This window comes from Anarhichas minor, unplaced genomic scaffold (genome assembly GCF_050575085.1).
Source record: "Anarhichas minor isolate MPS153535 unplaced genomic scaffold, ASM5057508v1 ptg000070l, whole genome shotgun sequence".
Lineage (NCBI taxonomy): Eukaryota > Metazoa > Chordata > Actinopteri > Perciformes > Anarhichadidae > Anarhichas > Anarhichas minor.
Genome location: NW_027466516.1, coordinates 674,104 through 697,327, shown reverse-complemented (window position 1 = coordinate 697,327; position 23,224 = coordinate 674,104). Strand labels below are relative to the sequence as shown.

Here is a 23,224-nt window from a genome sequence, read left to right as displayed (position 1 = left end):
GCATGGTGGAGTTAGCTAGCTAGGTGTAGCATTAAAGCATGTAACTCCACCATGCTTTAATGCTACACTGGTCACAGATAAGTCTGTCTTCTTATCGCCCGACATCATAGTTTGTTTTTACCAGTTAAACTTCATGTTTCTATTCAAACCACTGAAATATATCACAGAAGTTGAAGTCTCTTATTTTATGGATTCATATTTTAAAACTATTTCCTGAATCTTTACAAGAAGTCTCCTGAAATCAATATGGAAATAATTCTGATTTTTAATTTATAGACTTTTACTTACGAAGTGTTTCAATTGTCTCTTTATGGTTCTCAACATGGCGTCAGTGAGCCGGTTATAACCGGAGTCTGTTTTTAAAGGCAAGAATACAACATGAAAAATACATCAAATATATATATATATATATATATATATAAATACTTTGTTTATTTTCAAACACTTTTACTTTTGTACCAAACGTTCTCTGCAAACATTAAATCCAAAGATTCACCGTAAAATAAAAACAGCTGATTCTGCTCTCAGTATTCTGTGTAATTGTATAATATTAAATATTAATCTTCTGATGGATTAAAGAACTTAAAGAAACATTCTGGTTCATTCAAAGTAAACACAGAGTTCTGATCTCTGAAGCTCGACTTTCTTTATCTAGAGACGAGAAGAACGGAGAGACCGACAACAAGCAGCGCTGGAAGTACTACAAAGTACAACGGAATACTTCGGGACCTTAAGACCAATCAGCTGCTGTTATTTTATGAAAACTTCATGTTGTGGATCTCATTTTATTCGTCTTTCAAATTAAAACTCCTGAAATCTGCAACATTTGTATTTCAGCCGTTTTATTTTTGTACGTCTCTTAAATCGTGTTTTTAGATTTCAGGATCGTTTTTGTTTTGTTTTTCTTCTTCTTGTAAAAAAATATTTATGGCATTTATTCATCGATGATCAGACGCACAAATCCAACCGATCAACGATGAACAGGAAGTTAAAGTGTTTCCTTTGTGTTGAGGTTTCACTGATCTCTGATCTCACCCTTCTTCTTCACCGTCGACGTAGAAATGAGACTAAAACATGTGAAGAAGAAGAAGAAAGAGTTTCTACATGAAGCCCAGCTCTTTTCCTCATAATGTCTCACTTTGGTGCTTTATTGCTGGATGACATCATCACGTGATGATATCATCACTGGTCTACATGGAATGTGATGAACCAGAACCCTTCAACAGAACCAGGTCCAGAGGTCCAGACCTCAGCTGGTCTGGAGTCAGTTTGCAGAAGTTAAAGCACAGAACAAAAGTTCCCGATGGAAAACAAGAAGAAGAAGAATTCATTGAAATAATAATAATAATAATAATAATAATAATAAACCGTCTGCTCTCTTCTATCTCTAATACCACCTTAACAAACATAAAGATTATCCTGCTCGGGGTCCTCGAGCAGCTTTGGCATTAATCATCAATAACTGTTTGGTCCTCGTCTTCCTCCTCCAGCTGTCTTCATCGATCCATAATCAACATCACGTGACTGTAAACACACCACTCGTCTGATTGGTCCGCTGAAGACGACTCATCTGAACAGAGAGACAACAGATCAAAGTCCTGATGACCTCACATCACTTTAACATTGATTATCTGATCAGCTGGGATGTTTGTTGTTGTTGTTGTGTTGACCTCTGACCTGCGCAGGCTGCGAGCTTCGTACAGCGTGTCGTCCTCCTCGCTCTCCACCGCCTCCATCTCCACCGAGTCCTCGTAGTTGGACAGCAGACCGTACTTCTTCTTGTTGGCTGGTCGCTTCAGACTGTCGACAAAACACAAACGGTAAAACGTGAGATTCATAGATGGAGTCTGGTGAGAGACAGGAAGTAGAGCTGAGCGAGAGAGAGACAGGAAGTAGAGCTGAGAGAGAGAGAGACAGGAAGCAGAGCTGAGAGAGAGAGAGACAGGAAGTAGAGCTGAGAGAGAGAGAGAGGAAGTAGAGCTGAGAGAGAGAGAGAGGAAGTAGAGCTGAGAGAGAGAGAGAGAGAGAGAGAGGAAGTAGAGCTGAGAGAGAGAGAGAGGAAGTAGAGCTGAGAGAGACAGACAGGAAGTATAGCTGAGAGAGAGAGAGACAGGAAGTATAGCTGAGAGAGAGAGACAGGAAGTATAGCTGAGAGAGAGAGAGACAGGAAGTAGAGCTGAGAGAGAGACAGGAAGTAGAGCTGAGAGAGAGAGACATGAAGTAGAGCTGAGAGAGAGAGACAGGAAGTAGAGCTGAGAGAGAGAGAGACAGGAAGTAGAGCTGAGAGAGAGACAGGAAGTAGAGCTGAGACAGAGAGTGAGAGACAGACAGACAGAGAGAGAGGAAGTAGAGCTGTTAGGACGATGACGATGCGGTTAACTGATGAGCTTTAATAACACTGTATATATGTGGATATCAGTTTAGTTACAAACTAAACAAACCTTTTGATCGATTCTTTCAGAAACATAACTGAGAAGGTGAAACATTTAGTGAAACAGATCAAAAAGAAACTGAATGTTGAAAGTCTCCTAAAACTTCACTAAAGTTCATTCATCATCTTTCTCAGATATCTCTGCTGTCTTTAATTTCTACATATGTGAATGTAGTTTAGTGTGACATCAGTTATTCTAAAGGTTCATCAGTAATACACATGTAGTTGTGTAGTTCTATAGTTCTGTGGTTCTATAGTTCTGTGGTGCTATAGTTCTGTGGTAGTTGTGTAGTTATATAGTTGTGTAGCTATATAGTTGTGTAGTTCTATAGTTCTGTGGTGCTATAGTTCTGTGGTGCTATAGTTCTGTGGTGCTATAGTTGTGTGGCGCTATAGTTGTGTAGCGCTATAGTTGTGTAGTTATATAGTTGTGTAGTGCTATAGTTGTGTAGTGCTACAGTTGTGTAGTGCTACAATTGTGTAGTTCTACAGTTGTGTAGCTATATAGTTGTGAAGTGCTATAGTTGTGTAGTACTATAGTTGTGTAGTGCTATAGTCGTGTAGTGCTATAGTTCTGTGGTGCTATGTTGTGTAGTACTATAGTTGTGTAGTGCTATAGTTGTGTAGTTCTATAGTTGTGTAGTGCTATAGTTGTGTAGTTCTATAGTTGTGTAGTGATATAGGACTGTGGTGCTATAGTTGTGTAGTTCTATAGTTGTGTAGTTCTATAGTTGTGTAGTTCTATAGTTGTATAGTTCTACAGTTGTATAGTTCTACAGTTGTGTAGTTCTATAGTTGTGTAGTTATATAGTCTATAGTTGTGTAGTTCTATAGTCTATAGTTGTGTAGTGCTATAGTTGTGGAGTGCTATAGTTGTGGAGTGCTATAGTCGTGTAGTTCTATAGTCGTGTAGTTCTATAGTTGTGTAGTTCTATAGTTGTGTAGTTCTATAGTTGTGTAGTTCTATAGTTGCGTAGTTCTACAGTTGTGTAGTTCTACAGTTGTGTAGTTATAGTCTATAATTGTGTGGTTATAGTAGTTGTGTGGTTATGTAGTTGTGTAGTTCTATAATTGTGTAGTTCTATAATTGTGTAGTTCTATAGTTGTGTAGTTCTATAGTTGTGTAGTTCTATAGTTGTGTAGTTCTATAGTTGTGTAGTTCTATAGTTGTGTAGTTCTATAGTTGTGTAGTTCTACAGTTGTGTAGTTCTACAGTTGTGTAGTTATAGTCTATAATTGTGTGGTTATAGTAGTTGTGTGGTTATGTAGTTGTGTAGTTCTATAATTGTGTAGTTCTATAATTGTGTAGTTCTATAGTTGTGTAGTTCTATCGTTGTGTAGTTCTATAGTTGTGTACCTTCCAACCAAACTCCATTCAGAAATCTGGTGATTTAATAACACTTCTATACTGTATTATTGTAGTATATACAATATATTATTATAGTATATATTACATTACAGTCATTTTTAAAATATATAATATAATTATATATTATTATATACTGTATTATTATAGTATATATAATGTGAAATATAAATGATAGAAACAACTAAATAAACGAGTTTAACAAAGTATTTCGTTCGTGTCTGCGCGTCACCGATAGTTAGCCGCGCGTCACCGATAGTTAGCCGATCACTGAATCTCTTCTGGTGTGAGCTAGTCTGGTGTGACGCGGTAGCAGCTGCCTGTCTCACCGCACAGCCCGGATGAGGAAGTAGAGGAGCCCGATGGCGGTGACGCCGATGAGGACGTACAGGGCCCTCTGGATCATCGAGCTGTCCACGTCGAGGCCGCCCAACATCTTCCCGCCGCGTGTGGAGTTCAGCCCGCTGGAGTTCGTCGTAACCACCGGTCGGGGTCCCGCGGTTCCGGTGGTTTCGGGTCCGTTGCCGGTGGGTCCGGGTCCGTTCCCAGCAGCCTCTTCGGCGGTCACGAGCAGCCAACCGACCGGAACCAGAAGCGTCGCGAGAAGAAGTCCGATAAAAGTCATGTTTTTATTTAACACGAAGAAGAAGAGGAAGAAACAATGGCGGGAGAGTTTTCAGTGTTACTTCTTCAGATCCACGTCGCGTGAACTGAACTCTTGTTGATATAAAGTCAAAACTAGGAAGTTCACGTCGAACTACAGTTGACGTCACACAAATTAGTTTGGTGTTGTAATTTTCCCTCAGTTTGACTCGCAGGAGTGTCAGGTGGTTCCCGCCAACCAATCACACAACGAAGCCAGACACCTGTAAGTCAAAACACAGGGTTCAATTACACAGGCTCCTTTATCTTAGTAGGTAAACCTTCTAAAAACAATCTCTGAAATATTTCTTCCAGTAATAAATAACTTATTTTAAATGGGCGACTCCTCCAGCCTTAGAAAAACATATGAATCACATTCTGTAACGCATTAATAACTACGGATATGAGCAAACATCTTTAAACTGTGAGCTTTGTGAGTCACGTGTGTGCAGGTGAATGAGAAGTGTAGAAGATACACAATTATTAGGATATTAGTACTACTCATGTGTTTATGATGTATATTAAAATCAGTATGTTTGTTTGTTTATCTGATGAAATATTATTGAGATAATTATTTATTGACTTCATGCCAGACAATGATCAGTGTAACACGAACGTGATCCACGTGTTTGTGTTCAGATCAAACTATTGATCCACATGACGTCATGTTACAGCTGAATATAGATGTAGAAGATGTAGATTTACTAATGATTCATATTGTTTATTATTGTTTACTAATGATTCATATTGTTTACTAATGATTCCTATTGTTTATTAATGTTTACTAATGATTCATATTGTTTATTATTGTTTACTAATAATTCCTATTGTTTACTATTGTTTACTAATAATTCCTATTGTTTACTATTGTTTATTAATGATTCCTATTGTTTACTAATTATTCATATTGTTTACTAATGATTCATATTGTTTATTAATGTTTACTAATGATTCATATTGTTTACTATTGTTTATTAATGATTCATATTGTTTACTATTGTTTATTAATGATTCCTATTGTTTATTAATGTTTACTATTGTTTATTAATGATTCCTGTTGTTTACTAATGATTCCTATTGTTTATTAATGTTTACTAATGATTCATATTGTTTACTAATGTTTGTCCATATTCTTTAAAAATTGAAACAGCAATTTGACTCACATTTTTTTGTTTATATTTTATTAACTTTTGTCCAATAATTTGCTAATATTTTTTCGTAACAAACATTTGCAGATGATTTGACTTATTATATTTTTGGGATAATTTATTAACGATAAATGTAGATTTTACCATTAAAAGTAACTTGATCATGAAACCTTTTATTTCTCAGTTTAAAGGTTTATTGGATTATTTGACAGACTCATTTAAATAGGAGTCACACATTAATGTCACAGTGAATAAACAGATTAATAAACTATAATAAATCATCTCACAGACAAAGAATGAAAACAAGAAGAAATAAAAGACGTTTAACGTGCACGTGACGTGTATCGGTGTCAGAGTTGCGGGTTTGATTCCCGGATCAAAACTCCAGATGTCTCCTCGTGTACATTTATGTATTTAGGTTATTTATGTATTTAGGCTGCCGACGAGGCTCCAGTGATCGAGGGGGCCGGCCGTCCAATCACAACGCGACTGGGCTCCCCTGCTGCGCTGTGATTGGTCGCGTTGGTGACGAGGGGGCGGGGCTGTGAGATTACAGCGTCTCTCTCTGTCTCTGTCTCTGTCTCTCTCTCTCTCTCTCTCTCTCTCTCTCTGGAATCAAACCTCCGAGCACCACAAACACCGACGTCCCGCACCGAGCCCGCCCCGGTTTCGCCGTCTGTTTCCCGCTGAAGACTCGCCCGGGCTGTGTTGTTGTCTCGGGTCGGATCTCCACCGGGAGGCTGCAGGAGGGACCGCGTCTACCGGTAAAAACACGGAAATACGACTAAATCCCGGGAGGAGGTGTGATGGACTGACGTGATCTGACGACCGGGTTTTATAGGCCCCGATGGGAGCTGCGACACATCTGGACCGGGTCCGTGTGCGTCCCGGTTCTGGCCTCAGTCTGGACTGAAGAGTCGTGTTTGTCCCTGAAGATTCCAGATTGGATGTGTTTGTAGTTTTCGTTTCTCTGATAAAGAACCAGGTCCTGGTCCAGAGTTCCTCCTGCTGGTCTGGATTAAAGAAGCCCATCAGGATCATGAACCACCCCCCCTCTGCTCCTCTAATCTGGATTTAAATCTGAGAGCTGACCTAGTTTACTCTGCACGCCTGACCCGGTCTGAACCCCCCCGGGTCCTGGTTGTGGTCTCGGACTCTGGTCCTGGTCCTACTCGGTCCTGGTGTTTGGGGGAGTTCCGCTGTTGCCATGCCGACGTCCCGGCCTGGTTCGGCGCCGGTGGAGTTCTGGGTGGACGGGTCGAGGCGGGACGGGACGGTGGAGGAGGTCTACACTCTGAGCTCCGAGCTGGGCAGGTCTGGACCACATTAGGAGACCACATTAGGGGCTGGGGGGGTGGGGGCTCAGGGAGATGGGGTCCACGGGATCCTCCTCCTCCTAGTCCTGTAGAGGGTCTGTAGTGGACCAGACCTTCATGACTGGGAACCAGTCACTGAACGTCCAGGTCAGAACAGTATGAACGGATTGATGGTCTCTGTTATACTGGGGGAACAAAGATGGAGGTCTGAAGAGAAGTGTTAAAGCTGCATCCTCTCTAGTGTCCAGCAGGGGGCGACTCCTCTGGTTGTATAGAAGTCTATGAGAAAATGACTCTACTTCTCTCTTGATTTATTACCTCAGTAAACATTGTAAACATGAGTTTATGGTCTCAATCTCTAGTTTCAAGTCTTCTTCAATACAGCATGATGTTCATTTAGTACATTATGGTCCATTTAGAGTCACACAGACCATAAAGCAGGGGATGCTTTAGGGCGGGGCTACACGGTGATTGACAGGTCTCTACCAGAGACGTATACAGCGTCTCTACGTCACTCCTCCTCAGTCCAGATATGGTCACTTCCTGTTCACTGGTTGATAAAAATCAAGATGGCGACTAGGTCTATTCTTATAAACAGTCTGACTCATGGATGTTTAAACAGAACTGGATATCATACAGGAAGTCTGTTCACTTCAAAATAAAAGAGCCTCTGATTTACAGACGACTCTTTCCCAGAGTAAGTCAACGGGGGAAAGTCTTTTTGGGCCCCATGACATCATGTGATGGACCAGGAAGTTGTGGTTACACCGTTCGTCTACTTTGTCTCTTTAAACCCCCGGAGCTCTTGCTTTGGTTCGGTCCAGCCTTCTGGTTCTGGACCACGTGAACTAGAACCAGTGAATTAGATCTTAGATCTTAACGAGGGGAAACTTTACGTTCAGCTCAAAGATGTCGAGGTTCTTCTCACTTTTACTTTTTCCTTCAGGTTCATCTGGTTCTTTGTCAGTTTGAAACAGTTTGTTAGTGAAACTGTTCAGTCAGTCAAACACCTGAAGGATCTTCATCATCGTCTCTGAGACGGATGTCTGGTGTGATGGTTCCATTGGGTCACTGAGACCGGACCAGGGCCCCGTTCCTCGTACGTGGCTAACTTAGTTAGCCGGTTACTTTTCAGGATAAGATGACGTAGATCAGGCTTTTCGGTTCCACGAAGCAAGTTTGGCAAAATCACCATAGCAACACATCCATAAGCTTGAAGCTGCTCCAGGCTAACTGAAGGTAGCTGGATAAGCTGCCACTCCCCCGGAAAACATGGCAGCTCCTGTCATATACGGTAGTCTAATGCGCTTGCGCATATACCGGGGGTTATACGGGAGTTCCAGAAATGCATGTAAAGTGAGACACACGGTGATCCATTAAAAGCAGCTGAGCAAACTAAGAAGCCTCTATTGCATTAATGTACAGCTCCCTTCCTCAGAGATCCACTGATGAAGGAGGATATTAGTTAGATTAGCGTTTTATAGGGAGAGAGTTCTTCCACATCGCCAAGATCCGTTATCACATCATGATGACTTCCTATACGAGCGCTATCCATTCTGCCCACAAGGAATCATTTATTTACAGACCTTCTGGAGCATACATTGAACACCACACGCTGCAGCCGAGCATTGACTCTCACACACTGGATGCAGCCTTGAGCTGTTCTGCGAGTGGTACATTGTTGTTCAGTGTCGGCGATGCGGAGAACATGGGGAAAGCCGCTGCATGCCGTGCTGTTGGTGAAGTTTATTTGGCGCTTAATAAAGTTATGGATGTGTTCATTACATCACCATGGCACATATTGTACTGACTCAGCATTCTGAGTAATGTGTGTGTGTTAGTGTTTACTTGCTCTCATGTCCTCTTGATGGCTGCGTTGCATACATGAGGGTTAAAGCACTCATAATGATATGACAGTGTTATTAGTACACCAGCATATCATTACTGTAGAACATGATGAAGGTGGACTCATGATAAGAACAGAGAGAATCACACTATTTATCTTCACTGCTTCAGTTGATTGAATGTCTGATGATGAATAACACACACACACACACACTGATCCGCCCACACACAGATTCACACACACATATTCAAACTGCTAGTTCTATATGGTGATCTACACATACATGTATATACACGTATATAGTACATGATACATGAGGGCATACAGTACATATATCCTCATATTAATGAGTATCAGTTAGATCCTCTTTGGGCTTGTTTTTATCTTATTCTGAAAGAGTTGAGATCATTATTGTCGCTATAGATCTCATTGGATGATGCATTCATGAAGTCTACTGCCAGCAGCACATTTAAAGACATATCATCTGATTGATTGGGGTGATGAGGCATTAAAATGAGCCGATACATTTACAACACTTACGCATTTAACTTGTCTGTGATATTCTGCGTGCTTCTTGTCTAGCCCTCACAGCGGTGGAGGTGTTAGATTTAGCCGTGATTATGGTCTTGAATTCCTCATATGCGTTCATGATCATCTCCTGCTCGTCAGCGGAGTAAAAAGAGGCTCTTTCTTTGACTTTATTTAACATTGTACTGTTAGAAAATCATGGTTTCGGTGATCGACGCTTCCCCCTTTTGAAGTAGGACGGGCACGCGCAATTATCCTGATCCTGATCGTCTGGGTCGAATTAACGAGACTGTTTGAGAGGATCAGCCTTGGAGAAACCGACATAGCCTGATGTCAATCATCTCGTTAATTTAAGCTGCTAATAGGACATTTGATCGACTTAGTTGAACCACGTACGAGGAACGTGGCCCTGATCTCAGATCAGACTCCTTTAATGGAGACGATAACAGAGGATTGTGGGTCAGAACATCCAGAGAGGCCTGCTGGCTTCCTGAGCTCTTGTATTAGATTTGACAGGTGTACCTAATAAATTGACCAGTGTGACATCATGATGACTGTCCAATCAGTGAGTTCCCTGAAACACAACAATCATTGTTTCATTTGTTTTGGACCAAAAGAACTGCAGCTGTGAAAGTGATCCAACTGTTGTTATTGTTGTCGTTGTTTACTGAAACAACAACAACAACACTAACATTTCCCTGGAAACAGTAAAATTATGTCAGCAGTGAATTCAGCAGCTCTGTTACCAGGTGTCCTGTTGCCATGGAGACTGGCCAGGACTGTGTGTGTGAGAGTGAGAGTGTGTGTGTGTGTGCGTGTGTGTGTGTGTGTGCGTGGTTGCTCTTCAGATGAGTCTGTTTCCTCCATCTGTTCCAGCAGAATAACAGATCCCCCCTACACACACACACACACATACAGACTCACACACATACACTCACACACACATTTTAACAATTTATTTCTGTCCTATAGAAGAACGATGTTTTCACCGTCAGAGAGAATTTGTGTCAACATGTCTTATCAAGTAGAAAGATGAGGAAGACAGTTTCTCCTTTTTGCCTCTCCGAAAAAAGAAGTATTCAGGTCCTTTACTGCAGTAAAAGGACAAATACCACTCTGTGAAAATACCAGTTCAGGTTCAACGCCGTGGTGTTAGACGTCGGGGGCGTTCAGGTTCAACACCGTGGTGTTGACCGTCGGGGCGTTAAGGTTCAACGCCATGGTGTTAGACGTTGGGGCGTTCAGGTTCAACACCGTGGTGTTGAACGTCGGGGCGTTCAGGTTCGACCCCGTGGTGTTGGACGTCGGGGCGTTCAGGTTTGACCCCGTGGTGTTGGACGTTGAGGCGTTCAGGTTCAACGGCGTGGTGTTGGACGTTGAGGCGTTCAGGTTCAACGGCGTGGTGTGAGACGTTGAGGCATTCAGGCTCAACGGCATAGTGTTAGACGTTGGGGTGTTCAGGTTCAACGGCATATTGTTAGACGTTGGGGCGTTCAGGTTCAACGGCATAGTGTTAGACGTTGAGGCGTTCAGGTTCAACGGCATAGTGTTAGACGTTGAGGCGTTCAGGTTCAACGGCATAGTGTGAGACGTTGAGACGTTCAGGTTCAACGCCGTGGGGTTGGACGTCGGGGCGTTCAGGTTCAACGCCGTGGTGTTAGAAGTCAATGTGTTCAGGTTCAACACGGTGTTTGATCTTTTGTTTCTTTCAGAGGAGCGACGTCCATCGTATATCGCTGCGAGGAGAAGCAGACTCAGAAACCCTACGCTCTCAAAGTCCTCAAGAAAACGGTCAGTGTTGGAACCAGAGGCCAGACGTCATGATAGGGTTCCCTTCTGCCAACATCAGGAACCTGAGGCTAACTATAAGCTAATTAGGCCGAGATGCTAACTCTAAACGAACGGGAAGAGAAGCTAACCTAAGCCAATGGGGCAGAGACGCTAAGTGTAAGATAACAGAACCTAGAAGCTATCTGGATTCGTGGCTTTATCTCACTTTTAGTGAAACAGAATTGTGATTCAGGCAACATGTTGTGGATTTATTGATCTGGGTTTTGACTGAACAGAGCTGGAATTTAAATGGAGAGGACTAGTATGTGTAGCTAACAAGACACATCATGTAAATACTCATAATATATCCATGTTTGTTTGTAATGATATTTGTTTTTATTTAGAAAAGAATTACAAAATAATTAAAAAGAAAAACCATACATTCGATGGAGCTGGCTAGCAGTTTCCCCCTACTTCCAGTCAGTGTGTTACGCTAGGCTAACCATGTTCTGGACCTCATTGTTAACTTTAAATACTGTGAGTCCGTTTGAGCTTCTGTCTCTGAACTCATCAGATGTTTACGTTGTTTCTTCTGTCGCAGATCGACAAGAAAATTGTTCGCACAGAAATTGGCGTCCTGCTGCGTCTTTCCCACCCAAACATTGTGAGTATGTTTCTCAGTAAGTAATTATCAATTCATTTGATTAACCAGTTGATGTGATTTGTGTTTAATATATGTTTTATGTATCGCATACATTTGGGATATTGTGATGGATTCTACAATTTGAGTGTTAGACCAACTTAAATCTCATTGATCCCTGTTGTCCTCTGTGAGGTTCAGGGACACTTGGTTCTTATGAATTAGGAGCTGGTTCTCCATCAGAACCGGTTCACTATTAGAATAGTTTCTTCATTTGGACTGGTTCTCCATTAGAAAAGGTTCTCCACCACAACAGGTTCTCCATTTGAACAGGTTCTCAATAAGAACAGCTTCTTTATCAGGAATGGTTCTCCATCAGAACTGGTTCTCCATTAGAACTTGTTCTACACCAGGACAGGTTCACCATCAGAACAGGTTCTCCATAAGAACTGGTTCTCCATCAGAACAGGTTCCTCAGAGTTGTACCTTGTTCCTTTGGTTCTCCATAGAACAGGTTCTCCATCAGAACAGGTTCCTGAGAGTTGTACCTTGTTCCTTTGGTTCTCCATAGAACAGGTTCTCCATCAGAACAGGTTCCTGAGAGTTGTATCTTGTTCCTTTGGTTCTCCATAGAACAGGTTCTCCATCAGAACAGGTTCCTGAGAGTTGTACCTTGTTCCTTTGGTTCTCTATAGAACAGGTTCTCCATCAGAACAGGTTCCTGAGAGTTGTACCTTGTTCCTTTGGTTGTCTCTCAGATCCAGCTGAAAGAGATCTTTGAGACGGACACGGACATCGCTCTGGTGCTGGAGCTGGTGACGGGAGGAGAGCTGTTTGACAGGTATCATTTATTTATGTTGTATCATATTATATAAATAACTGGTTCGGTTATGAATCCAGTTATAGAATCAGCAGCAAAGAGGATCATCAGATCAATGAGTTTTATTGTAGTTGATAATCAGTGGACAGACGTACATATGATGATACCGGAATGAAAACATGAGAACAAACATTCAGAAAATAACTGTACCTCTAGAGACATGAAGATAACTCACACATTATTACTAATACATTAACTTTATTAACATTATTACTAAAACATTAACTTTATTAACATTATTACTAAAACATTAACTTTATTAACATTATTACTAATACACTAACATTATTAACATTATCACTAATACACTAACATTATTAACACTATTGATAATACATACACTTAATTGCAGTAATTAGCTACTTTCCACCGGTGTTGGTCCCGGAATATAAAATTTAAAATCGTTGTTGAAAATATAAATAAGCATGTCATATTTTGATCTGGTGTTTTTTCTGCAGGATCGTGGAGCGAGGTTACTACAGCGAGAGAGACGCCGCTCACGTCATCAAACAGATCCTGGAAGCTGTTGCGGTAAGACTGCTGCATTCAGTGTCTGTTCTCACTTTCAGTCAAATCCAGCACTGTCTGAGTGTCTGGTTATATCGTCAGAGTGGATCATCCAGCTCCATCGATCCCTCTGCTCATTCGATTACCGTTCACTTCCTCCATCTCTGTTCAATCTCTGCAGCTCCACACACTGAACCACTGTTTATGAACCAGAGTTCAGAGTTAACTTCTGGTTAGCTTCTAACCGGGCTAACATTTTCCCCTGCTTCTAGTCTTTGTACTAAGCTAGGCTAAACATGAACCTCTATCTGAACTGAACACACCGAGAGGAAACTGATCATCTGAATAATGTGGCAGGAGTTGTCCTGTTCTTTTAAGGTTCACTAAATGGTGTACACTTTTTTTAAAGATCACTAATTGGTGTACTGTTCCTTTAATGATCATTAAATGTTGTACTGTTCCTTTAAGGTTCTCTGGATGTTGTACTGTTCCTTTAAGGTTCACTAAATGTTGTACTGTACCTTTAACGATCATTAGATAGTGCACTGTTCCTTTAACGATCATCATTAGATGGTTTACTGTTCCTTTAAAGATCATTAGATGGTGTATTGTTCCTTTAAGGATCACTAGATGGTGCACTGTTCCTTTAAGGATCATTAGCTGGTGCACTGTTGCTTTAAGTTCTAACAGAAGTTCCTGCTGCTATAAACAAGTAGTAGAACTAGTAGTGTAGAGGTGTAGTGAGAGTAACGTGTCATCGATACGAGCAACGTGAAGCTCTCCCTGAACCCCGGGGGGGTGGGTTAGTTGTTGCAGTTGACTTTCAGTCGGTAGTTGTAATAGTTGCAGTAGTTAGTTACATTTGTTGCAGTAGTTAGTTACAGTAGTTGTAGTAGTTGGTTACAATAGTGGCAGTATTTAGTTGCATTAGTTAGTTGTAGTAGTTGGTTGCGTGTTTTACAGTAGGTAGTTGCAGTAGTTGTAGTAGTTGTAGTAGTTAGTTCCATTAGTTGTAGTAGTTGGTTGCAGGTGTTGCAGTAGTTAGTTGTAGTAGTAGTTAGTTGAATAGTTGCAGCTGTTAGTAGCAGTGGTTGTAGTAGTTAATTGCAGTAGTTCCAGTAGTTTGTTGTATTAGTTGCAGTAGGTAGTTGTAGTAGTTGGTTGCCAGTGTTGCAGTAGGCAGTTGCAGTATTTCTAGTAGTTTCTTGTATTAGTTATAGTACTTAGTTGCAGTAGTTAGTTCCATTAGTTGCAGTAGTTTCAGTAGTTGGTTGCAGGTGTTCCAGTAGGTAGTTGCAGTAGTTAGTTGTAGTCGCTGTAGTAGTTAGTTGCAGTAGTTGTAGTTTCTGGTTGCAGTTGTTGCTTTAATTAATCACAGTAGTTGCAGCAGTTAGTTGTAGTAGTCATTTGTATTAGTTGCAGTAGTTGTAGATACTAGTTGCAGTAGTTGGTAGCAGGTGTTGCAGTATGTAGTTGCAGTAGTTGTAGTAATAAGTTGCATTTGTTTTAGTAGTTAATTGCAGGTGTTGTAGTAGTTGGTTGCAGTAGTTGCATGTGTTGTAGTAGTTAGTTGCATTGTAGCAGTAGGTAGTTGCAGTAGTTGTAGTAGTTACTTACAGGTCTTGCAGTAGTTAGTTGCATTAGTTGCAGTAGTTGGTTACTTTAGTTGTGGTAGTTGGTTACTTTAGTTGTAGTAGTTGGTTGCGTTGGTTGAAGTAGTTGGTTGCGTTGGTTGTAGTAGTTAGTTGCATTGGTTGTAGTAGTTGGTTGCGTTGGTTGTAGTAGTTAGTTGCGTTGGTTGTAATAGTTAGTTGCGTTGGTTGTAGTAGTTGGTTGCGTTGGTTGTAGTAGTTGGTTGCGTTGGTTGAAGTAGTTAGTTGCGTTGGTTGTAGTAGTTAGTTGCGTTGGTTGTAGTAGTTGGTTGCGTTGGTTGTAGTAGTTGGTTGCGTTGGTTGTAGTAGTTGGTTGCGTTGGTTGTAGTAGTTGGTTGGATTAGTTGCAGTAGTCGGTTGCGTTGGTTGCAGGTGTTTCTTGCAGCAGCGTTGCTGCTCACAGCAGCAGCAGCAGGTCTCTTATGTAACAGCAGCTTCCATCCTGCTGCTGAACAGATTAAAACCAGAGGATTAATAAACACACACACAAATATAAACACACACACATAAACACAAGCCGACCACAGCTGACCTACATCTACCACGCAGAGAAACATACGCATATGTGTGTGTGTGTGTGTGTATAAGGATTACAGTAGTTGTATTTGCTGTATCACATATGTGTGTGTGTGTGTGTGTGGCATTAATCTGCAGCGCCCCCCCCCCCCCCACCCAACCCCTCCTCCGGCACCTACAGCTGACCTCCAGGCTTCTCATCATGTCAGACCCACTGTTGACTTTCATGTACTAACAGAACGTGGAGCAGCTTCTGAAGTTAGAGTCTTTGTGTGTTTCAGTATCTCCATGAGAACGGAGTCGTGCATCGAGACCTCAAACCGGAGAATCTCCTGTACGCCGACCTGTCTCTGGACGCTCCGCTGAAGATCGGTAACGAGCCGACACCCGCCTTCACCCTCTGACTCCTTCACCCTCTGACTCCTTCACCCTCTGACTCATTCACCCTCTGACTCATTCGCCTTCTGACTCATTCACCTTCTGACTCCTTCACCCTCTGACTCCTTCACCTTCTGACTCCTTCACCTTCTGACTCCTTCACCCTCTGACTCCTTCACCCTCTGACTCCTTCACCCTCTGACTCCTTCACACTCTGACTCCTTCACCCTCTGACTCCTTTACCCTCTGACTCCTTCACCCTCTGACTCCTTCACCCTCTGACTCCTTCACCTTCTGACTCCTTCACCTTCTGACTCCTTCACCCTTTGACTCCTTCACCCTCTGACTCCTTCACCTTCTGACTCCTTCACCTTCTGATTCCTTCACCTTCTGACTCCTTCACCCTCTGACTCCTTCACCTTCTGACTCCTGCACCCTCTGACTCCTTCACCTTCTGACTCCTGCACCCTTTAACTCCTTCACCCTCTGACTCCTTCACCCTCTGACTCCTTCACCTTCTGACTCCTGCACCCTCTGACTCCTTCACCTTCTGACTCCTGCACCCTTTAACTCCTTCACCCTCTGACTCCTTCACCCTCTGACTCCTTCACCCTCTGACTCCTTCACCTTCTGACTCATTCACCCTTTGACTCCTTCACCCTTTGACTCCTTCACCCTTTGACTCCTTCACCCTCTGACTCCTTCACCCTCTGACTCCTTCACCTTCTGACTCCTTCACCCTCTGACTCCTGCACCCTCTGACTCCTGCACCCTCTGACTCCTTCACCCTCTGACTCCTTCACCTTCTGACTCCTTCACCTTCTGACTCCTTCACCCTCTGACTCCTTCACCCTCTGACTCCTTCACCCTCTGACTCCTTCACACTCTGACTCCTTCACCCTCTGACTCCTTTACCCTCTGACTCCTTCACCCTCTGACTCCTTCACCCTCTGACTCCTTCACCTTCTGACTCCTTCACCTTCTGACTCCTTCACCCTTTGACTCCTTCACCCTCTGACTCCTTCACCTTCTGACTCCTTCACCTTCTGATTCCTTCACCTTCTGACTCCTTCACCCTCTGACTCCTTCACCTTCTGACTCCTGCACCCTCTGACTCCTTCACCTTCTGACTCCTGCACCCTTTAACTCCTTCACCCTCTGACTCCTTCACCCTCTGACTCCTTCACCTTCTGACTCCTGCACCCTCTGACTCCTTCACCTTCTGACTCCTGCACCCTTTAACTCCTTCACCCTCTGACTCCTTCACCCTCTGACTCCTTCACCTTCTGACTCATTCACCCTTTGACTCCTTCACCCTTTGACTCCTTCACCCTTTGACTCCTTCACCCTCTGACTCCTTCACCCTCTGACTCCTTCACCTTCTGACTCCTTCACCCTCTGACTCCTGCACCCTCTGACTCCTGCACCCTCTGACTCCTTCACCCTCTGACTCCTTCACCTTCTGACTCCTTCACCCTCTGACTCCTGCACCCTCTGACTCCTTCACCTTCTGACTCCTTCACCTTCTGACTCCTTCACCCTCTGACCCCTTCACCCTCTGACTCCTTCACCTTCTGACTCCTTCACCCTCTGACCCCTTCACCTTCTGACTCATTCACCCTTTGACCCCTTCATCCTCTGATTCCTTTACCCTCTGAATCCTTCACCCTTTGACTCCTTCACCCTTTGACTCCTTCACCCTCTCACTCCTTCACCTTCTGACTCCTTCACCCTCTGACTCCTCTGCAGATCTAATGGTGACAAGAAGGGAAAGACATTAACTGAACCTCAGCTTGTGATCTGAAGTTATAAATATATTTACTGAAACACAAATCATTTCAAACAAACCCTGCAGATGTTACAGCCAACAACAGCTGACATACCGAGCCTGTCGTATTCACGTCTGGTGTACGTTTGATTCCTCCTGCTTGTTTCCTTTGAAGCAAACAGGAGAAGAGCTTTTGTTTGACTGAGCTGAAGACAAATAGACTCCAGTTGCGACTAATTGCACAACAAATAAGAGTAGAAAGAAACTCTACTCACAGTAATAACAGTTGGGATTACCTTCCTGGTGTTTCTTTCTTAAACGGACCTTTTTCTTGCTGGAGTCTGGTGGAGAATCAGATGTTACCATATCATTTAACATCATATTACGTATTCATCACATATTAACGTCTACACAGACGTCGGAAAATGTAAATGATTTAGATTTGTGTTGTAAGGTGAAAGAACCTCAAAATGGTACTTGAGGACAGTACTTAAGTAAATGCACCATTGCAATTCATCTGGAGATAAGAGGGGAGAACAAGTCATATTTATCCCCCTTCTATGTGTGGGGCTTCTATGATCGCCTAAGTGGAGGCACCTGGGCCCGGTGCGCTTCCCCTATAAGGCTCCGCCTTCCTGGCAACCTGGGGGCGCTCTCCCATCACCCCGTGGAGGAACGAGAACGGCTCGTTCCAGCCACCATTTGACGTTGGACCTATTGTTTATGTTTAATAAACTCTGTGCTTTTTGGCAAACTGTCTGCGTCTCCATGATTGGGTCATGGTTGTCGGAGCCAGGTCGTGACATATGTTGTCCAATGCAAGCTGACCTTATAATGCTGCTAATTCTGACAGCACCTGAAGGCAGCATCATGCTCCGTCCTTTGGTTTGAGCTCAGTGAGAACAGAACAACATGGCTGACTCGTTACCAGGTCCCGTTATCCGTCGGTGTGTGTCGGCCTCCAGTTGGCCGGTGGGCCTCCAGCAAACAGTTACAGATGGAAGCAACTCTCTCTCAGAGAGACTCTTCACCACCAACACCTCCCTTTGGTTCAGAGACTCTCTCCTCATCACATTCTCACCTCCACACTTCACTTTAAATAGAAACAGGAAACAGCAGAAACACCTCGATGCAAGAAACAGCTTTTTATCTCAAAACCCCAAAAGCTAAAAACAGAACCATGAATCATATGTTAGAATCCACTTCTCATCTGAACTTCCTCCTCTCTTACAGCCGACTTTGGTCTTTCCAAAATCATCGATGACCAGGTGACCATGAAGACCGTCTGTGGTACGCCGGGGTACTGTGGTAAGTTCAAGACCTCTACGACTACGTGATCTTTAGAGTAGTATGTAGTAGTAGTAGATGATGTAGTAACAGTAGTACATGTTGTAGTAACATTAGTAGATGATGTAGTAGCAGTAGTACATGTAGTAACATTAGTAGATGGTGTAGTAGTAGATGGTGTAGTAACAGTAGTACATGTTGTAGTAACATTAGTAGATGGTGTAGTAGCAGATTATGTAGTAACAGTAGTACATGTTGTAGTAACATTAGTAGATGGTGTAGTAGTAGATGGTGTAGTAACATTAGTAGATGATGTAGTAGTGGATGGTGTAGTAACAGTACTACATGTAGTAACATTAGCAGATGGTGTAGTAGTAGATGGTGTAGTAACAGTAGTACATGTTGTAGTAACATTAGTAGATGGTGTAGTAGTAGATGATGTAGTAACAGTAGTACATGTTGTAGTAGTAGATGGTGTAGTAACAGTAGTACATGTTGTAGTAACATTAGTAGATGGTGTAGTAGTAGATGGTGTAGTAACAGTACTACATGTTGTAGTAACATTAGCAGATGGTGTAGTAGTAGATGGTGTAGTAACAGTAGTACATGTTGTAGTAACATTAGTAGATGGTGTAGTAGTAGATGATGTAGTAACAGTAGTACATGTTGTAGTAACATTAGTAGATGGTGTAGTAACAGTAGTACATGTTGTAGTAACATTAGTAGATGGTGTAGTAGTAGATGGTGTAGTAACAGTAGTACATGTTGTAGTAACATTAGTAGATGGTGTAGTAGTAGATGATGTAGTAACAGTAGTACATGTTGTAGTAACATTAGTATATTGTGTAGTAGTAGATGATGTAGTAACAGTACTACATGTTGTAGTAACATTAGTAGATGGTGTAGTAGTAGATGGTGTAGTAACAGTAGTACATGTTGTAGTAACATTAGTAGATGATGTAGTAGTAGATGCTGTAGTAACAGTACTACATGTTGTAGTAACATTAGTAGATGGTGTAGTAGTAGATGATGTAGTAACAGTAGTACATGTTGTAGTAACATTAGTAGATGGTATATTGTCAGTTGTAGGTGTGTTTAATGACCTGCGTTGCTCTGATGTCTGTCAGCGAGCAGCGGTGCGTTCACTGCAGATGCTGCTCTGTGGTGTATCACAATACTCTCATTTAGAGCTTCTGTCAGCCATCTGTTGGCTAACGGGCTCCTCTGCCTGCAGCTCCAGAGATCCTGCGGGGAAACGCTTACGGCCCTGAGGTGGACATGTGGTCGGTGGGCGTCATCCTCTACATCCTGTGAGTCCATTCACACCTCCTACCAGTCCCATGAAGGGATTGAGTGTTGACTCACTCCTGTCAGTGTTTCACATCTAACTTTTATGGTCCTCCGTCTGTCTCATAACAGCGATGACATCATGTCAAACACTGCTTCCTGTTTATCTGTTACTGTGTTAGTGGTGCCTTTAAATGGGTTTGATGGTTTTTAAAGTCATTAAGCTATAGAGGTTATTCTCTAATTGACTAATCTAAAAAGACTAAGTCTAGTAATGTTTGTTTTTGTTTTAAGTGTTTTAGCCACGAGCTAACCTCTTGAAATACAGCCTCATTATGAACTATGAGTACTTGTACCATCTCCTGCGTCCTGTTCCCCAGACTCTGTGGGTTCGAGCCCTTCTTTGACCCGAGGGGGGATCAGTACATGTACAGTCGAATCCTCAACTGCGACTACGAGTTTGTGTCTCCGTGGTGGGACGACGTCTCCCTCAATGCCAAGGATCTGGTGAGTTCCTCTGATCCTAAGGACATCCTGACATGAAGCACTCAAATCTCTTATAAATTAAACGAGTACCATGTATCAAGTCTTGCTTGAATGTTTTTTTTTCTTGAATAACTTAGACTTGTTCTGCACTTAAACATGTCTCAAAAGACTTGACTTGTACTTCTTTTGTCTGGAATGTGCTGTAAACCTGGACTGGGCTTAAGAAACATTCTTTTATCATTTCAGACTTGACTTAGACTTTTTCTCAAGTGGCTTGGACCTCTGGAATAACTTTGAGTTCTCAAATGGCATAATACTTGTCCTGGACTTGTGTGAAGAAACTTGAGACTTGACTTGTTGGCGCAATCAGACTTGACCTCTGAGTTCTTCCCTTCTGGACAGGCGGTTCTGAACTCGGTCCTGACCCTGTTCATCTTGACCCTGTTCATCCTGACCCTGTTCATCCTGACCCTGTTTATCCTGACCCTGTTCATCCTGACCCTGTTTATCTTGACGCTGTTTATCCTGACCCTGTTTATCCTGACCCTGTTTGTCCTGACCCTGTTTGTCCTGACCCTGTTTGTCTTGACCTTGTTTGTCCTGACCCCGTTTGTCCTGACCCCGTTCGTCCTGACCCTGTTCGTCCTGACCCTGTTCATCCTGACCCTGTTCATCTGTCTGCAGGTCAGTAAGCTGATCGTCCTCGACCCTCACAAGCGCCTCAGTGTCCGGGAGGCCTTGCAGCACCCCTGGGTCCTGGGCAAAGCCGCCCGCTTCTCCCACATGGACAACGCCCAGAGGAAGCTACAGGAGTTCAACGCTCGTCGTAAACTAAAGGTGAGGACGGCGTCTTAGAGAAGACCTTTTGAGAGGAACGGGAGCTCAAAGGGCTGATCAAACTCTTTACGAATCTCCCTGTAAAGAGTTGTTGATGTGTGGTCTCCTATTGATGAGCAGTCAGGATCCTCCTCAGTTAGTGTTTTGAGTGTGAAGATCTGAAATCATCAGGATCTTCTTTAGTGTTCTCAGTGAGCAGTATATCGACCAAATGCTAACAGGCTAAAATGTGTTGACAGGCTGCCATGAAGGCCGTCGTGGCCACCAGTCGGATGAACGAGGGTTCGCGGCGTCGCACCGACAGCTGTGAGATTCCAGGCTCGGGGACTTCGAGGCAGAGCAGCATGCAGCAGGACCCGCCTCCTGAGTCGACAAGCCCCACCCCTGCGGACAAAGAAGAAGCCCCACCCCCAGATCAACAGTCGCCACACGAAGACGAATCAAAACCCGCCGACCAAAGTGCCCTCAGCCCCTCCCCTCCTCATAGCCCCAAACCGCCCAACTCTGATGTCATGCCCACAGGCTCCGCCCCCACCAGACCGCCGCTGCGGGCCGACGGGCTGCGACAGGCGTCCGTCGTCCCCAAAACCAAGCCGGTGAAGCCACGAATGCCGCAGAAGAGCTGCTCCATGGTAGAGCCCGCCTCCAGGGTCGAGGCCCCACCCACGCCTCCGAGTCCCAGCAGCCTCAGCAACGGCTTCACGCCGGGGGTGGGGTCCGCCAGTAAGACTGCCCACTGCCAGTGATCAGCTGACAGACAGGACAGACACACAACCACTCAAATATTCAGCCTTCCATCTTTACAAACATCTAAAATCATTTAATGGGACCAAATTAACCTAAAATATCTGCATCATCTAACATTTAACATTTAACCTCCATTTCTGTAGCTCTGCTGCTACGCTAACATGCTAACATGCTACGTACCCACTGAGGGTTTGTTGGGTATTTTTTCTGTTTTTACTGGTTTCAGAACAGAGGTTTGGGATGATTCAGGATATGAAGACAGAAAAGCTTTTGTTCCACATCAGGACTTAGAAGCGGTTGCTGGTTAGCGGTTGCTGGTTAGCGGTTGCTGGTTAGCGGTTGCTGTGGTAAGAAAAACAACCAAACGCTCAAAAGAAAACGGCCTTTTTAGGGCCTAATATGACCATTAATGTAACTGCCACAAAAAGGTTTCTCTCTTTCCTCAAATACTTTTTTACGAGTTTTGAAAACTGAAATTTTTTTATCTGCAAGAAAAAACATCTTTTTATTTTGTCTTTGTAGATATCATATTATATTATTATGTCATAAACAGTAATTCTTTAAATATTTATAAAACTCTTAATCACATGAAAGGTACTTTACTGTCACAAACTACAGACAACAAAGAGAACTAACTCGGGCTGCTTCAGTCCAGCTAGCATCGCTAAGCTAGCATGCTAGCATCGCTAAGCTAGCATCGCTAAGCTAGCATGCTAGATTATATTTGGGTTAACAGAAATCTGAAGCTCAGCAGTTAGCATGCCAGCTAGTTTAGAGATACTTTGATATTGTACAATTCTAGTCTCTGGATTGAACCCTCATAAATCATCACAGAGCATCTTTAACCTCATTTATTATCAGTGTTAAACTCCTCAAATCAAACTAAAATGGAGTCTCTTGCTGTTCGGTGCACTTCTTACCACAGAAACCACAGAAACTCATAAACCACCATGTTTGTGTATCTGGATACGTTCACGTTTACACCTGCTGTATTAGGATTATTATGGTCTGTCGACCTTTCACACCTCGTCTGGTTAAATGAAAAATAACTGCCCGACCAAACAGTCCGGATGGATCTGAACTCTGGTTCGACTCGTTTTAAGTGTGAAAACTGAAAAATAAAAAGGTTACAGGATGGAAAGATTGTCAAGAAATAGTTCCAGTTCATAACCCGTCATTCATTGATTTATTT

General features: G+C 43.0%; 2 protein-coding genes across 2 annotated transcripts; one reads left to right on the top strand and one right to left on the bottom strand.

Moving 5' to 3' along the window:
* Positions 1–384: 384 nt before the first annotated feature.
* Positions 385–4,563, bottom strand: fam174c (family with sequence similarity 174 member C). The gene is made up of 3 exons (XM_076079073.1): positions 4,127–4,563; positions 1,678–1,800; positions 385–1,570 (listed from the first exon to the last, which is right to left on the bottom strand). The coding sequence occupies exons 1-3, from the start codon at positions 4,420–4,422 to the stop codon at positions 1,567–1,569; spliced, it is 423 nt and encodes a 140-aa protein (XP_075935188.1). The 5' UTR covers positions 4,423–4,563; the 3' UTR covers positions 385–1,566.
* LOC142935011 (calcium/calmodulin-dependent protein kinase type IV-like) lies at positions 4,080–23,173 on the top strand. The gene is made up of 11 exons (XM_076079072.1): positions 4,080–6,901; positions 10,990–11,068; positions 11,649–11,711; positions 12,446–12,528; positions 13,026–13,098; positions 15,524–15,614; positions 18,622–18,696; positions 19,910–19,985; positions 20,343–20,469; positions 21,133–21,285; positions 21,525–23,173. The coding sequence occupies exons 1-11, from the start codon at positions 6,795–6,797 to the stop codon at positions 22,029–22,031; spliced, it is 1,434 nt and encodes a 477-aa protein (XP_075935187.1). The 5' UTR covers positions 4,080–6,794; the 3' UTR covers positions 22,032–23,173.
* Positions 23,174–23,224: the final 51 nt, after the last annotated feature.